Source organism: Simochromis diagramma, unplaced genomic scaffold (genome assembly GCF_900408965.1).
Source record: "Simochromis diagramma unplaced genomic scaffold, fSimDia1.1 OVJJ01000343.1, whole genome shotgun sequence".
Lineage (NCBI taxonomy): Eukaryota > Metazoa > Chordata > Actinopteri > Cichliformes > Cichlidae > Simochromis > Simochromis diagramma.
In genome coordinates, this window is record NW_024386831.1 from 8,801,454 (window position 1) to 8,819,426 (window position 17,973).

Sequence of the window (17,973 nt, forward strand, 5' to 3'; positions counted from 1 at the left end):
ACACACAGCAGGGCTATAGACTAACGTTTACTTCTGTAACTTGTCCTTTTCCCCATGTGTCTGCGATGACACCTGTAACCTGGGTGCACGTGACATCATTACTGGAGGTGGGGTTTATTTTCAAGCCATTTGAACTTTGAACGGAACATCTTCTTTGGGAATATCGTAGGCAATGTTAAACCTCATGTCGGCGTCCTCTGACGACCTGTTTGCTGCTGCCTGAAAGGCCGACGTCTCGGGACTACTTCCTGTGAGGTCGCGCTGACGACACTGAGCTGGAAAGATTTCTGTTTTTCTCTTCGCACACACATGTTGACTTTCTCAGAGTGCGAGAGAGAGCAGTATAGAACGCATAGTATGCAAACTGTTAACCCCACTCCAGCCAATCCCCCGCTGCCCTGCCCCTCTCCTCCCTGCCCCGCCCCTCTCCTCCCTGCCCCGCCCCTCTCCTCCCTGTGCAACAAGCAGCAGGCACACCTGGCAAACAGAGTGAATATCTCTGATTGGTTCAGACCACGATATGAGCACAACGTGTGTCTGTTGTTGACCACACAGAGACTTTCTTTTCTTTCAGCTGGTCGCGGTCTTGTGACCTACGATTTTTTTTCAGTCGCACCTTTGAGGAAGTAGGTCACATGTCTAGAGCCTTGCACACACATGTTTACTTTCTCAAAGACAGAAACAGAAATCTTTTCAGCTCAGTGTGTCGTCAGCGCGGCCTCACAGGAATCAGTCCTGAAACATCAGCCTGATTTGATTACTGATTGATTGATTACCAATAATCAGCATCAGGCCTGAGGAATCCTCATTGATCGGTCCTGTCTGATATCTCTTTTTATTTGGACCCCGCCCTCTTAACAGCTGGGGTTGGATGGCTCTTATAATACAAACAGAAGATGAATGTGTGTCACTCTGTTTCTGTCCTGCAGGTGGAGCCGATGGATCCGAGGTGCCGCCTCCTCAGAACGTCATCACGAAGACCTTGAACACCAACAACACGCTGAGCTGGGACTGGCCGCCGGGCGCTGCAGGGACCCACACCGTCACCTTCACCACGCAATATGTGCCGTAAGTCTGAGAATCACGAGGGCGGGGCTTATTTACCTGTCAGACGGTGGACACAGGGGGCGTGGTCCACCTGAAACATGTTTTCTTGATTCAGGTTCAAACAGGTTTGAGCTGAGAGAAACTAACTGTGAGCCAGCTTTAAAGTCAGTTACCATGGTAACACAGAGCGCTGCTGAGAGGGAAACCAGCCCTGAGTAAAGAAAGACATCATCAATGGACCTGTGGCACCGGGATTCACCATGGCGACGGGCCGCTGTGGTAACCCCGTTAACAGCTGATGGAGTCGCCTTTCATAACATCTGTCGTTACGACGACGCCGTGAACGTGAACATTTCAAACCTGCAGCGGGGTCTGAAGTTCAGCTTCTTTTCCTCCTGGCGGCTGAATCGCTAAAGATGTGAAACTCCTGTTTCTGTAAATAAAACCGAGCTGTGTGAGCGATGGCTCCTCTGCTGCTCTTAACATTAAACGTAGCCTTCCTCCAAATGGAGGCTCTGCTCCTTATCCCGCCGTTGCCATGGTGACTCCTGGTATTGGGCTCGCTTTCATGGACTCGGGCCTGGGTGAACTTTGATCGGCTTCAAAGTCTCTATCGCCCCCTGGTGTCTGGCTGGAGTATAGGTCCTAAACTCCGCCTCCTCCATGTTAGCGGATGGGACTGGGGTCAGGCTGATATAAAACAGTTCTCCTCAGATAAGTTTTTCCAAAAATTCTTTCTTACATTATCAGTAGTTCTCATCGCACTGGTTTGTGTTCAGTTGGTCTCCTTTCTATTAAGTTTGATTCTAATTAAACTTATAATGCTGTTAAAAATCATCACAACACTTCTGACTCGCAGCTGCAGTCACGGATAAACTTGCGTCTCTCTGTTTGGGAGTAGCAGATAGAGCGTGGATGCCGAGAGGAGCTCCAGCGTCCCGACTGTTTCAAACAGACAGCCTGAGGTGTTCTTCAGTAAACTGGACTACCCGACAGAACAGAGGTAAGTTAAATGTGTTTGTAAGCTAATCCGTAACTAACGTCCTTAGCTAGCTAGCTAGCAGAAACTCGTTTTGTAAAGTTCGTTTAGCTAATCCGAGCAGGTGAATGAATTTACCCTGACTAAGGAAATGAAGAGAAACACCCCGGGCCGCTCAGTTACTAACTAACTACCATTACTGTACTTTTAGACTGTAAGAGCAACAGGACTGATTATTAAGTATGTGCAAACAGCAGCATGTTTTCTGTGTCCTGTCACATCTGTAAGGACAGAAAGACCAACTTATAAAAAAAAGCTTGCACTTCAGTAACCCCCATTAATTATTAATTAATCATATAACTGTACCAAAGCCCAATATTTATGTGCTGATACCAACTACGGCCACTTGACAGCTTAAGTTAAAATGTATGTTTAATTTTTCCACTTATGACTTTTGTTTAAAATATTCAGGTTAAAAAAACAGTCTGAATTATTGTTAGTGAGGTATGTTCACAGTCACGTGCAGTATTCTGTACAGCTTAAATCCTTGAGGAGAAATAATTGAAAGCATTAATGTTTGTTTCTCAGTTCTCAGGCAGCAGGTCACACACTGCTGATAACACCTCCGTGTGTTGTGACCAGGATGCAGCAGCAGACTGAACCAGGACTCAAACCTGCTCCATCATCTCATCTTTGCAGATCTCCATTTATACAGCACCGACAACTCAAAGGTGAACATTATATTGGAAAATCTGTTAGTATATAAGGCTTATTTTAATAAACAGCTCTCTGTCAGCAGAACTGTAGAACTGAATAAATGTAAGAGAAGAGCTTCAGATCCTGAGTGTGTGAGGACAGAGAGGATCAGCTGTATTTCAGATCCGAGGGATAAACCTTATATTTCAGGTTGTGGCGGTTCTGTTCTCTTTGTGATTGCAGGAGCCGTCCTCAGATTCAGACCTCAGCACCACCCAGTGACAGCAGACAGATCATCCATCATGTTCACATGTTAACTGCAAAACTAATGACAACAAGGTTAAAGCACCACATGTGCTGTCAGTGAAAGCTGCAGCTGTTTATTGATAAAGTTAAACACTGACTGTACTCAGCTGCATGAAGAGAACATGATGTTTTCTCTGACACAATTAAATAAAACCCGATGAAGGTCAAAGGTCGTCACTTGTATGTTGAACTAAAAACTTGTCGTCTGGGATCCTTTCACTGTTTTTTGCCAGTGGTGTGTTATTTACCATAAGCATCTACCATCGCAGAGTCCAGAGCTGCCTCCATCCTCAAAGACCCCACACACCCCCAGACTGTTCACTCTTCTGCCCTCGAGACGAAAGTTCACAAGTGTGAAATCCAGAACATCTCGACTCAACAACTCCTTCTCCACTGCTATCAGACTCCTGAACAGCTGACCCATTTTAACAGTAATAATAATTTTTGCACATCAGGTCATCTCACATATCAACCAGCATATTAAGCTGGTTGATATGTGAGATTACAGTGCACATTGAAAGACTAGTGAAGCAGGCCCAGCCAGGCTCCACCATCAGCCAGCAGGTCCAGACAGGCTCCACCATCAGCCAGCAGGCCACAGCTTGGCTCCACCATCAGCCAGCAGGCCACAGCCAGGCTCCACCATCAGCCAGCAGGTCCAGACAGGCTCCACCATCAGCCAGCAGGCCACAGCCAGGCTCCACCATCAGCCAGCAGGTCCAGACAGGCTCCACCATCAGCCAGCAGGCCCAGCCAGCAGGCCACAGCCAGGCTCCACCATCAGCCAGCAGGCCACAGCCAGCAGGCCACAGCCAGGCTCCTCCATCAGCCAGCAGGCCTAGCCAGGCGCCATCATCCGAAATTCCGCTTCCGGGTTCCTCGTGGTGGCCGCCTCGTGCTCTCGCTTCAGTATGCCACCCAAGAAAGGCCCAACACCAGAGGAGGTTGAGGACATTAAAACCTCCCTCGGAGCGCTGTGCGGAGACGTGGCAGCAGTCAGGGCGCAGCAGGAGCTGCTTCTGGGGCTACTGGAGGAGGTAAAACAGCTACGCCTCCAAAATGCCGAAAAGGACAGACGGATCATGGATCTCGAGCGGCGGGTGGATGAGCTGGAGCAGTACACCCGTACAAACGACGTGGTCATCAGCGGTATTAAAATCAAGCCGCGCTCGTACACGCACGCAGTGGCCGGGAACGTCGGGGAGCCCAGCGACGAGGAGACCCGCTCGGTGGAGCAACAGGTGGCGTCCTTCCTCCAAAGCAAGGGGATAGAGATGGACCTGGAGCACATAGAAGCATGTCACTCACTGCCCAGGAGGAGTGACAGACCGCCGGCCGTCGTTATGAGATTTGTCAATCGGAAGAACAAGGTCGCACTGCTGAAACAAGGACGCAAACTGAAAGGCACGGATGTTTTCATTAATGAGCATCTGACACGAAAAAACGCAGACATCGCGAGGAAGGCAAAGCAACTGAAGAAGAATGGTAAAATACAACATACATGGGTAACAAACTGTAAGATTTTCATTAAGCTAAACGGGACACCAGAAGAGGCAAAAGTACTGATAGTGAGGAACATGGAGGATCTGGACAAGTACAACTGACACTAATGTATCGAGGTAATATATAACTCTAATGACAATCAAATGATAAATACACCAACATCTCTAATTACACCAAGAAATGACATGGACATGTTGAAATTAATTCTTCAACAGAAAGTAATTGATCTAGATTGTGAATATAAGGAGCATAATATAATAGATCCAGAAATAGATTCTGAAAGTAACTTTCTCTCTACTTTTGTTAAAAATTGTAATTATTTCACTCAGGAACAATATGAAAAAGAAATTAACCTAGACGGGAAGCTCTCATTAATTCACTTTAACAGCAGAAGTATGTACTCTAATTTTGATTTCATTAAGGACTATTTGCAACAATTTTCTCGCCCCTTTAGTGTTATAGCCATCACTGAAACTTGGTTCAATGTCGATAAAGGAATAGATTTTTGTTTGAATGGATATGATTTAAAATACATGAATAGATTAAATAAGGCGGGCGGCGGGGTTGCTATATATGTTCATAACTCTAAAAATATAATGTTGTAACAACTATGTCTATGGCTATTGATGGAATTTTGGAATGTTTGACTATTGAGATCATGAATGAAAAAAAGAGAAATGTTATAATAAGTTGCATATATCGGACACCCAGTTCAAGTATTGACACTTTTAATGAATGGATAGAAAAAACGTTTGCTTCGGTGAACCAAAAATTACTATTCATCTGTGGTGACTTTAATATTGATTTGCTAAACCAACAAGGTTAAAAGCCATTGATGACTTTACTGACACGATGTACAGCTTATCACTATATCCAACAATAACAAAGCCAAGCAGAATAACTTCACATAGCGCCACTATTATTGACAATATTTTTACTAATGTCATGGATTTCCAAATTAATAGTGGCCTGCTTGTCTGTGATATAACTGACCACTTACCAGTTTTTACTTTGTGTGACTGTGATTTTAAAAAAATAGATACCAAGATCATGATAGCAAAGCGAACAATAAATGAAGAAGCAATTCATGCCTTCAATTTCGATTTAGCACAACAAGATTGGAGTTCGGTGTATGAAGAGTCAGATGTGGACAAGGCTTATGACAATTTCCTAGATATTTTTACTATGTGGTACAATAAACATTGTCCTGTAAACGAACACATGACAAAGAAAAAAAAGATAAAAAGTCCTTGGCTCACAAAAGGAATTATTAATGCTTGCAAAAAGAAAAACAATCTGTATAAACAGTTTATCAAAGTAAAAACAAAAGAAGTGGAACAAAGATATAAAGCATATAGAAATAAATTGACTGATATTATAAGATCGAGCAAACAACTTTATTATAGAAGAAGATTATATGAAAATAAAAACAATATAAAAGGAACTTGGGATGTGTTAAACAACTTAATTAAACAAGGATCTTCTGGAACATCATATCCTGAATATTTTACTGATGCAAATGGTGAAAATCACAACATGAGTAATATTGTCGATGGGTTCAATAAATTCTTCATAAATGTTGGCCCTGAACTAGCAGCGGACATCCCGTGTCATAAAAATGAAAATATCAGTAATATAAAATCAAATCCCTTTTCACTGTTCCTCTCAGCTACAAATGAGCAAGAAGTAATAAATATCACATTAGAATGTAAAAGTAAGTCTTCAATGGATTATCATGACATAAATATGTCTGTAGTTAAACAGGTTATTCTGAATATTGCTAGTCCCTTAACATATATCTGTAATTTATCATTTCAGTCCGGTTGTTTTCCAAAAAAAATGAAAATTGCGAAAGTAATACCACTATATAAAAGTAATGACAAACATAGTTTTACCAATTATAGGCCTATTTCTCTACTGCCTCAATTCTCAAAAATTCTAGAAAAACTTTTTAATTCAAGATTACAAAAATTCCTTGAAAAACATCAAATAATAAATGTTGGTCAGTATGGTTTCAGAACACAAAGAACCACTTCAATGGCGATAATTGAGGCAGTAGAAGAAATTACTGATGCACTGGACAAAAATAAATATGCAGTTGGTATTTTTGTTGATCTCAAAAAGGCCTTCGACACAATTAATCACTCAATTTTATTGGATAAATTGGAAAGATATGGTATTCGAGGGAAAGCTGGTAACTGGTTAAAAAGTTATCTAACGGGTCGGGAACAATATGTTAGCATAGGGCATTACCATTCAGAGAAACTTGGTATTACATGTGGTGTTCCCCAAGGGTCAGTGTTGGGACCAAAACTTTTCAATGTATACATAAATGATATTTTTGATGTTTCTCAAGTACTTAAACTCATACTGTTCGCAGATGACACCAACATATTTTTCAGTAGCGATGATTATACTGATCTTGTAATGACTGTAAACAGGGAGCTACAATTAATAAAAAAATGGATGGACATAAATAAATTATCATTAAATATAAATAAAACTAAAGCAATGTTTTTTGGTAATTTTAAATATAATATAGAATTACCAATTATCATTGAAGGTGTACCAATTGATAATGTGAGTGAAAACAAATTTTTGGGAGTCGTAATTGATAACAAAATTTCATGGAAACCCCACGTCAGACACATAAAAACCAAAATTTCCAGAAGCCTCGCAGTTTTGAACAAAGTGAAACAATTCCTTGATAAAGATGCACTTCGTACTCTGTACTGTACCCTGGTTCTTCCATATCTTACATATTGTGTGGAAGTGTGGGGAAACACATATAAAAATACAACTAATCCATTAGTCACAGTACAGAAACGAGCACTGCGTATAATTCACAAGGCTGGTTATCTAGATCATACTCACAAATTCTTTCTTCAGGCAAAGTTACTTAAATTCCAGGATCTGGTTAATTACAATACATCCATAATTTTGTATAAAGCTTATACTAAACTTTTACTGGCAAATTTACAAACTAGATTTGAAATTCGAGAAAAGGTTTATAATGTGAGAGGCTTTGGAGAATTCAAATTACCCAGAACTCGAACAACCCGTAAAGGTTTTTGTGTGTCTGTATGTGGTGTGAAAATCTGGAACAGTCTGAGTTTACAACTGAAACAATGCAAAAATATTCATAGATTTAAATTTCTCTACAAACAGTTGGTCTGGTCACAGTATACTCAATGATGGTTTTTTAGTGTGCTCTGTAATGTCTGTTCTCTTACCATTGCTGGTATGGATTCAAAAAAAAAAAAAAAAAAAAAAAAAAGACTGTGCGTATGTATGTACATATATGTACATGTGTGTGTAGATATATATGTATGTATATGTATGTGTGTATGTGTGTGTTTGTTACTTGTAGTTATTACTGCCTGTTACCTGTGGTAATGTAATTTATAATTTATATATTCTGTAGTCAGTTATGAAGGCTCTAATTGTTGTTTGCGAGCTGGAGTTTAGATGCTTGTATGCGCCCGGGGCTGTTGATGGGACTGTATGCAATAATGGGCATAGCTGCGGGAAGTATATTGTTTTGTTTTGTTTTTTGTTTTTTTGTTGATGAGTGAGTATAGGGGTGGGATTTAATAAGTTTTCTTCGTCCCACTCCTTTTCAGGCAATTTTTGTTTTTTGTTTTGTGCATTTTATGTTCAATATAGGTATTTGTTGTGCCTGGAAATGAACAAATAAATGAAATGAAATGAAAATGAAGCTCATAGCTCTTTTAATACTTCAATTGTTTTGTCTCCATTCATTTATTCATGCTATTTGTATTTTATCTATTTGTACACATTAACCAGCATCTGTGTGTGGACAGCAGAGAAAGAAAATGCTTTTCTTTGCACACATGACAACAAACGCTTTGAACAGACAGCTGTGGGTGGGTCCCTGCTCGACTGGACCAGCACTGCAGCGGGCATTATTCATCTCCACAGTAACTGTCAACTATAGACCTTTTTGAAGAAACCGTAACAATAAGTTGAATAGTTTTCTTTACCTGCATGGCTCAAGTACAGCTGCCAGCTTTTGGAGGTTTACCAGCTCTGATGGAGTTAAAATGACCAGCTCGTGCTTTTGTTTGTCTACAGCAGCAAAAACAGCCTCTTGATTCTTTAGTAGAGAGAAACCACATCCAGTGTTGAACTCCACCGTGTGGAAACATCCTCTGTGAGTGGCTCTTGCTGTTGCCCCAGACTTGTTTGCTACTGGTGTAGTTCCTCCATATTAGCAGGTGCTGTCTGTAATCTTGCTTTTCAGTGTCATAAAGCTGTTGAATTTTACTTGAAATAGTCTTTCAGGCAGTTGGAAAGTTGGACCACCTGACGCTAACTGTAGCACATGTTCTAACCCCCTATCTTCTCCCACTGATAGTGGTCTACAGCCCAGAGCAATCCATTGTGTAAGTTTGTCCAATGTTGACTTACTACTTTTGGTCCTGAAGCCAGTCATCTCATCAAGTTTGGGCTGCCGACACCTTTTGTTGGTACTCGACTGGTAGCGCTAACAGCTCCCACAGTTTCTGTGCCCGCTGCAACAGGTTTTGCATTTAGATGGTACCATAAGGTGGAAGTGCTTCGGTGGTATCCAAACTCCTTTTTGCACAGTTTGTACAAAACCACGCTTTTATCAAGGCTTCTGCTTGGTAGTCTTTTGAAATGAAATCTGCCTCCAATCACTCCTAGCAACGCACTTTCTTATGACACTTTAGCTGTGTCCCAATTCAGGGACCGCATGCTTCGGAGTGGGCATTTGTAGACCGATTGCGTCACAGCGACGCGACGAAGGGTGTCCCAATTCGAAGAGTCCTCAAAATGCGGTTGACAAATGCGCCCTTCATTTCCCCAGATTTGAAGGCTGGGTCCAGTGTAGCCTTCGTGACCCAACCTATCCCACAATTCATAGCGTGGCGGTGGGTGTGGATATTTTTTTTCGGAAAAAAGCGGCAGACGGCTGAAGCGGAGCGGCCGAAGAGTAAACTTTTAAAAGTAAGTACTGAATATTATGTCACTTATTTATGTTGTTTAATAATGAAGAACATTAAAACATTGCTGTTGGCCACATGTCGGCAAAGTTATGTGACATTAGCGATGTTTGTACCAACTTTGTTTTAAAGCCTTTACTTTATACGCCGTTCGATAGTCGACCTTAATCTTACAGAGATGTGATGATTTCATGGATAATTAAAGTCAGTCATATATCCACAAACACAACAGGCTGAAAGTCAGTGATGCTGCTCGGTTTGCAGTCCTGAACATCACGGCACAAGCAGGATTCACTGCACTGTTAATGTGAGCTATGTTATATTGCTGCCTCTGTTCGGTGGTGTTGAGCCAAACGCACTTTAACGTGTGTTTGAACGAGCTGACGGTTCACTCGTTAAGCTGAAAGAAAGATGCTTTAATCACAGCAGTCACACATGTGTCCACTGCACCATCTGGAACTCTTCTTGTTTACACTCGTAATAACACAAACACTAAATCCTGCTTCTCTGGTGCTGTTGTGTAGCAGTGTGTACACCTGAGACTGTCACCTGTCTGTCTGTCCTGCACTCTCTCTCTGTTTCTTTCTCTCTGATTGTGGAATAAAAGTATGAACATGTGTTTATAAGTTACACTTGTGTTTGAATCCTGCAGCTTATCACACATTTGATTTCCATGTGTGACGACTGCAAGTGTCCAGAGTGAGGACAGACTGAGGGACCCACTGCTGCACATCATCTGTGAGGCTTTGCACCCCTGATGATCCACCAGGACAAACTCAGCAGTGTGTGAGGAAGAGGAGGAGGAAGAGCCAGCAGCAGCTGACAGATGGAGAGAATAGACAGACTGTTCCCTGTTTGTGAAGGACTGCTAGGAAAGTTTAACATAACTGTCTGTGCTGAATCAGTCTTATTAGGTAATGTTCAAATAATGTTATCATCCCAGTGTTTCCAGTGTGGGAGAAAGTACTCAGGGCCTTCAAGCTACACACTATGAAAGGCAGCAACAAGTTTAATGTTCAGAAACCTAAAGTTTGTATCAGCAGCAGAATGGAGCTAAAAATAAATGTTTGTTTCAGTTCTATGAAGCTTTGAGTATTTTGGATCAGTAGCACTGCTGTGTTTGTTGCATCATATTGCTGTAACTGTTTATATGCCTTATATATTCTGAGGTAAGTTGATCTATAGTGTTACATCATATTCTATAAGGATGTTATGTGTTTGTAGACTTTCTGCCCAGTTTGACCCATTTAGCAGAAGTCAGCCTGTTTAAGGCTCTGATATCTATTCTGTGTGACTTACAGCAGTTATGACATGGTCTGATTTTCTCACCCAATAAAGGAATATTTCATATATCAGTCTACTCTTCATTCTATCAGACACAGTTATCACAGCTCGTACATTTGCTTTTTACACATATATGTAAGCATTGAGCCAAATGTAATAATGCCAACATATTAAAAGAACAATATTTGGGGGACTGACTTTTTCTCCTTTTTTCTTCCTCTTTCTTTTTTTCTGGGGTGTGTTTGCTACTATTTTTATTTGTTTGTTTTTGCTTGTTTCTTTTCCATACCTTTCTACTGTGCTGCTTACACTAACAAAGTGCGCTGTCAGTCTTCCCTTCTGTTTTTGTCTTTGTGTTTTGTTTCTTCTTCTCTTTTTGTCTATGGGGTAGTCACTCTTCATTTTGTCATTTTATTGTATTCTTAAGTGTTCTTGTGTGTCTTGAAAGGCGCTTTTAAATAAAATGTATTATTATTATTACAGCTCGTGTCCCGGCTCGTGTTTCTCCTCTCTGGTTTCACTGGAAGTCATTTGAGACGTTTATTAACCACCTGGCCTGCCATCATGTGATCACATAAAGACCTTTTAACTCCTCGCTGGTATTTTAATACGAGTTTAAGTGTAAGTCAGAGTGTGCTCCATGCCTCAGAGAGCCGTGGAGCAGCCTTCCTCTTCGTAGTTTTCCTCCCTCGTCCCCATCATCCTGCTTCCACAGGCGTTAACCTCCCAGCCCCGACCTATGAAACACAGATGACGCCTGTTTAGACACGTTTACTGAAACACGGCTGGTGTGTTGCTGTTGTAATTTGATTTTATTTGAATGAAAGCTCTCCCTCCAGACCCGCCGAGTATTCGGGGAGGAGCGAGCGAAGACAGAACACAAAGAAAGAGCAGAAGGGTTTAATGTGTTCTCATGTTCATGTCTCCTCAGGAAGCACCAGCTGAAGAGGAAGACTCCAAACTGGATCACAGCGTGCAACCAGACGTCACACCGGTCATGTGACCTCACACGGTTCAAGCTGTTATTCATCGGCGACTTCATGCTCCGGGTGCGAGCCACCGTGGACGGGCAGCACTCGGAGTGGGCGCAGAAGACGTTCTGCCCCTATGAGGAGGGTAAGTACTCGGCTTTCCAGGAAGTGTGACGTGCACATGCTGCAGCAGCGTGTGAGCTTACAGCCTTCGCACTGTATCGGTGCAACAGCCGAGAGCTGCGCTCAGCAGAGATAAAGATCTCCAGCTTCAAATATGTGACTGTGAATCGTGCGTCCATGTGTGAGGCTCTCATCGCTGCAGTAAATGAACCAGAGTCAGTCAAGCAGTCACAGAAAGTCTGTGCAGGTGTTCACTAGTGATGTGTCCTGTGTGTCGGTAATCTCGGGGGAGTTTTGGTAAGCGTGTATCGAGGCTTGCTTTGATTACGTATGCAGTGATGTTCGAGGCCTCGCGGGCAGTCCGTACCACGTGACTGATTCAGGAACTGGCTCGCCGGTTTGCGCCAGATTCGAAATAAAATGGGCAGCAAAACACAGGAGCGCAGCGCGTTCAATGGGAAGAGTTAGCGGAGGGAGAACAAGAGGTAAGTGGGCGAACTGTAGCGTGATTGTGGGGGTGGGGCGGCGGGGCCTCGACGCACAGGAAGGGACCCGCCGACCGATAAACATGCGCCTACTGGCCGGGAGGAGCAGATGGGGTAAGGCTCGCAGCGTGGAATGGAACAGGAACGGTTTTGCGCGCGGGGTGCTGGTCTTTGTTAAGCAGGTGACGGGTGTGCTTACCTGTGTCTGTGACTCCGCCCTCGCTGCTCTCAGGCACTGATCCCTGGTAACTCTGCTCCGCGGTACCTTCATGATTTCTAACGTGCCGCTCTTCGGCGTCAGCTGATTGAAGGCAGCGCGAGACTTTCTTCCGATTTTATAGAAACGTGTTAAAATAACGTAAACGAAGCCCGGGGCAGTGAAGCCGTCTCCACACGAGGAGGCGGTCGAACGAGGGCGCCGCTGCACGAGAACACGTTAGCTGTGATAAGGAACGTGGCGAGGAGGAGGCTGCGGTCTCTGTCTGAGCTCAACTCTTCTAAAGATGGTCCTTTTTATTCTTCCAGGAAACAAAACCAACGAGGAAGCTGATGATGACGATGATGAGTTCCTTCACTTGGAGAACCTGGACTCGGACTCACTGCGTGATGAAGACGTTGGGCCGGTGCTGCAGGTGAAGGCCGGCGCTGGTTTTGCAGGAACTTTAAAACCTGAAAGTATTGACATGTGATGTTAGCGACACATGAGTCTGATTAGCTGAGATTTTACTTCCTGTCTGACCCCCCCCCCCCCCCTCCCCGGAGTAGTTCGATTACTCTGCACTGGCGGACAAACTGTTGGAGGCTTCCGGTCGGAGCGGCGTGCCAGCAGCCAACAGAGAGCGACTCTACAAGATCATAAAGACGTGAGTAGCGCCTCCGTCGGTTGTTCTGGGCGGAGCCTGCAGGGTTGAATGTTTGTAGAAAGCTGCAGGCTTTCTTCTTCGTTGGTGTCCTCTGGTCAGTCTCACAGTAACTGTGTTCTTCTTCTCTGCCTGCTTTGGTGGTGCTGACCCTCAGACTGCGGGACCTGAGTGAAGGTATGAACCTCCATCACTGCTCCTCCGCCTTTCTTCACACGTCCAAACACACAGTTAGATTCTGACCTTTGACCCCATCTGCTCCTCCTGTCAGGCGTCTTTCCTCAGGACGAGTACCCGGAGGAGGTCTCCACGGACGAGGACGACGACATGTTCGGCAGCAGGAAGAGGATGAAAAAGAGAAGACGTCACCTGGAGGAGGAGGAGCCGGCAGCAAAGAAAGGTGAGAGCAGGAAGTGTGGCTTCCAGCAGGGGGCGCCGGTGCTGGTGAAGGAAGCATTGATGACCCGGCTTTTCACTCGTTATCATCACGGTGCTGACGATTTACAAGGAAGTGATGCAATGTTTTGTTTATGTACATCCTGCAAGTACTGTGTTGCAGTATTACCTGCTCACCTGTCCTCAGGTGAGCAGCCGCAGAGTCAGAGCTCGTTTAGACTGCACCAGTAAAACCAGCTGAGATTTAAAAACACGTGAAAACTGTTTGATTTTTGCTTCGGTTTGATGAAGGATTTCTTTATAGAACAGAGGACGAGCCGCACCTGTGAGGCCGAGGTCAGCTGACCACCTGTGCTGCAGGTGGTCAGCTGACCTCGGCCTCACAGGTGCACATGTTTCCTGCCGCTGCTTCAGCTGAGCAGGCAGGTTTCAGTCGCTTCACTTCAGGTTTCACACAAACGTCCACCGGGCTGGCTCTGGTCCCCGGACCACATGTTGGACACCTGTGTATGACGGTCCCTCAGAGGCGGAGTTTGATCTAAGAGCAGAGATGATTCCAGTGCTGAACCTGAGCCAACGAGCCAATCAGGAGACAGTAAAATAAATGTTTCCCGTCTTTAAGCTTTAAATCCAGTTTAGGTTCAGCTGGTTTCCATGGTGACAGTGGTCCAGTTGTTTTGGCTGATGTTGGATAAAAAAGCGTCTCAGCGAGGCTCAGCTGCAGGTTTCCGTCTCTGCTCACCTGTACCTGCAGCCGATGCAGGTACAGGTGAGCATCATGTCTGCGATGAGCAGATACGTGAACAGAAACCTGCTGATTGGTCGTAGCCGGGGAGCCCCGCCCTGAGCGTGGAGGAGAAAGACTGAGCTGGTCTGTCACTTACAGAGCCTCAGCTTCTCAAACCCTCCAACGTGCGGCGCTCAGACACAGCGTGATGTCATCTGATAACCTGTTTGGTTCGAGGCCCCTGCCAGAGCGCCGCTCGCGCTCTGAGTTTAGATCATAAATGAAAGTCGGCGTGAAACATAACGGATGATTTTCAGCGAGTGATGACCTGTTTGTGCTTCCTCAGGGGAGGAAGAGGAGGACGCTGACGCCGCAGACAAAAAGAAGAAGACGGACGTGAAGGCCGGCACAGGAAGCTGTGAAGCATCCAGGGAAGGACTGGCAGCGCCTCAGAGCGACACGGCAACACCTGCCAAGAAAAAGAAGAAGAAGAAGAAGAAGAGGAAAGCTGAGGGAACCACAGAGCAGCCAGAACAGAAGCAAACGGCTCAAGAAGAAGAAGCATGGACGCCGTCAGGAACCCTCCACTCTGAGGCAGCGCCGCCACCTGACCACCAGGACCAACCACAGAAGAAGAAACAGAAAAGCACAGAGACTCCTCCCACAACAGAGCCACAGGTTTCGTCTGCACGCGCTCCCATATCAGAGAAGAAGGAGGGCGTAACGGCACATACAGGAAGCTGTGAGGCATCAAGAGAAAACGTGAGCGCGCCGCCGCCTCAGAGCGACTTTACGACTCCTGCTAAAAAGAAGAAGAAGAAGAAGAAGATGGCTGCTGAAGCAGCGCTGCCTGTTAGCGTGAGGAGCTCCGAGTCGGATGAGACACCTGCAGCAGGAAGTGACGCTGTAACACCAGCGAAGAAGAAGAGCGTCCCAGCTGATGAAGAGCAGGCAGCTGAGGCGCCACAGCTCATCAAGAAGAAGACGAAGAAAAAAGGAAAAGAGGAAATGACCACAGGCGTGACCGCTGCTGAGACACCACAGAAGAAGGATCAGCAAGAAGCTCCAGAAGAGGAGGAGGTCCAAAAGGAGGCTAGGAAGACACCAGGGAAGAAGAAGAAGAAGAAGAAGAGCGTGACACAGGAGGCCGCTGAGGCGCAGGTTGGGGGTAAGGCAGGTGACACGGTGGCGTCCTCGGACAGAGAAACTCCCGCAAGGAAGAAGAAGAGGAAGATCCCCGTGGTGTTCGAGTTCGAGGCCGACGAGCTGCAGACCCTGAACGGCATCGCAGCAGAAGAAGAAGAGACCGCCACCAAGAAACCCCGACGCACCAGCGTGAGTGTCTGATGAGAGACGTGGTCGAGAAGCCGCGAGGTGATCGCTCTCTAACCTTATGTTCTGTTTCAGGATGACGTGGCCACGCCCCCGAGCAACAAAACACCACAGAAGAAGAAGAGGAAGAGCGCCGGAGGGTCACAGTCGGACTTCATCACGTTTCAGAGCAACGCCAAAGCACCAACGCCGCTCTTCTGTAAGACTAAGGCAAGCCCGGGCACGCCGGCGTCCAGCAGGAAGGTGAGCAGAGAGAACCTCAGACAGGAAACAGTTCTGTGATGTCACAGCCGCTTCCTCTCTGAGCCACTCCCAGACCTCCAACCACTCAGACAGGAAGTGGTTCACACTGAATAATGAAAGAATTCACAGACATGTTGATCTCACTGCTGAGGTTTCACCTGCTGCTGCCTGATTCGTTTTCCACAGAAGCTTCAGACGCCAAAGTCAGACTCCAAGAAGGTGACCTTTGGCCTCAAGAACAACAAGACAGCCGGTAAGAAACTCAGCGTAGGTCATGGTTCTAAGATTACAGGTGTTTTCAGCTTCATGTCGGAGTGCAGGGCTCTACAGCGCCACCCAATCTTTCAATGGTGCAACTAAAAAAATCTTAGGTGTGACCAACTGTTCGAGTAACAAAAAAAGTCTCTGCAACTCTGAAAGTCTCCGTGTGGTCAGCAGCAGACGCATCATGCCTGAAGTGCACGTGTAAAACTGTTCAGCGATGTGGTTAAAAATCTGGGCGCACCAGTGCAGGCAACAAGTTCGTCTAGAGCCCTGCAGCGCCTCTTTCTGTCATCGTCACCATATCTGTTTTTAACCATGAGGCCCAAACACAACAGCTGCCAACATCTGTAACATTTATACACTCACACACTCTCACACACACACACTCTCTCACACTCTCTCACACACACAAACACCTCTCTCAAGCACAACAACTCTCTCTACACACACAGGCCACTATCTCTACACAACACACACACACGCACACACACAACCACACACCCACACACCTCACACACACACCCACCCACACACCAACACACACACACACACTCACACACACACACTCACACAACACACACCTCACACACACACACACACACACACACCTCACACCACACACCTCACACACACAACACAACACACAACACACTCTCACACACACACACACCCACAACACACAACACACACCACAACACACTCACACACCACACCACAACAACCACACCACCCAACACACACACTCTCACACACCCACAACACACTCAATCACACACACCACACCACTCACACACCACACCCACTCCACAACACAAACACACACACCACCACACACCACTCTCACACACACAACTCCACACAACCCGCACACACAACACACACACTCACACACACACCTCACACACCACTCACAACACACACACACACACACACACACACACACACACACACACACACACACACACACCACACCCACACACCCCACACACACACACACACCACACACACACACACACACACTCTCACAACACACACACACACCACAACACACACACTCGCACAAAACACACAACAACACAAACACACACACACACACACACCTCACACACACACACACAACACACACACACACACACTCCCACACACCACCCACTCCACACACTCACACACAACACACACTCTCCACACAACACTCTCACACACACACACTCCACACACAACACTCACACACCACACAACACCTCACACACCACACACACACCACACACACTCTCACACACACACCCCCCCCACCTCCCACACACACACACACACCTCACACACACCACACAACTCTCACCACCACACTCTCACACCACAACTATCACACACACACTCTCACACACACACACTCTCACACATTATTCTCACATTAGTTTTTTTTGATTAAGTGATGAAGTCCAGCAAAGGTGGATCCACTTCAAAGACCGTTTCAGTAACAGCGGCGAACAGCAGCACTCACCTGTGCACCTGTTGTTTGCTCTCCTGATAGTGTTTTGTGCTCTAACATGTTGTGGGTCTGTGTGCTTCATCACGTCTTCATCACGAGTTCCTGTTGGAGTCATTTTACGTTTTCTCTGATTGGTGCAGAGTTCAAGAAGACGGATCGCAGCCTGCTGGTGAGTCCTGACGGCTCGTCACGAGTTCCCTTCGACCCGCAGCAGAAACCCAAATTCGGCGTGTTGAAGGCTCCGCCCACACCGCTGAGCGCCAACGTGAAAAGGACAAAC

General features: G+C 45.5%; 1 protein-coding gene across 1 annotated transcript in view; it reads left to right on the plus strand.

The window, feature by feature from the left end:
- LOC120731372 (ribosomal RNA processing protein 1 homolog B-like) overlaps positions 1–17,973 on the plus strand; it is a 30,131-nt gene that overhangs the window by 6,604 nt on the left and 5,554 nt on the right. The window contains exons 2-12 of the mRNA XM_040028384.1: positions 930–1,068; positions 11,735–11,942; positions 12,615–12,627; positions 12,908–13,014; positions 13,148–13,245; positions 13,400–13,419; positions 13,514–13,642; positions 14,712–15,700; positions 15,773–15,940; positions 16,127–16,193; positions 17,834–17,970. Coding sequence (XP_039884318.1) covers positions 930–1,068; positions 11,735–11,942; positions 12,615–12,627; positions 12,908–13,014; positions 13,148–13,245; positions 13,400–13,419; positions 13,514–13,642; positions 14,712–15,700; positions 15,773–15,940; positions 16,127–16,193; positions 17,834–17,970 — 2,075 coding nt within the window. The remainder of the gene's footprint in view (positions 1–929; positions 1,069–11,734; positions 11,943–12,614; positions 12,628–12,907; positions 13,015–13,147; positions 13,246–13,399; positions 13,420–13,513; positions 13,643–14,711; positions 15,701–15,772; positions 15,941–16,126; positions 16,194–17,833; positions 17,971–17,973) is intronic.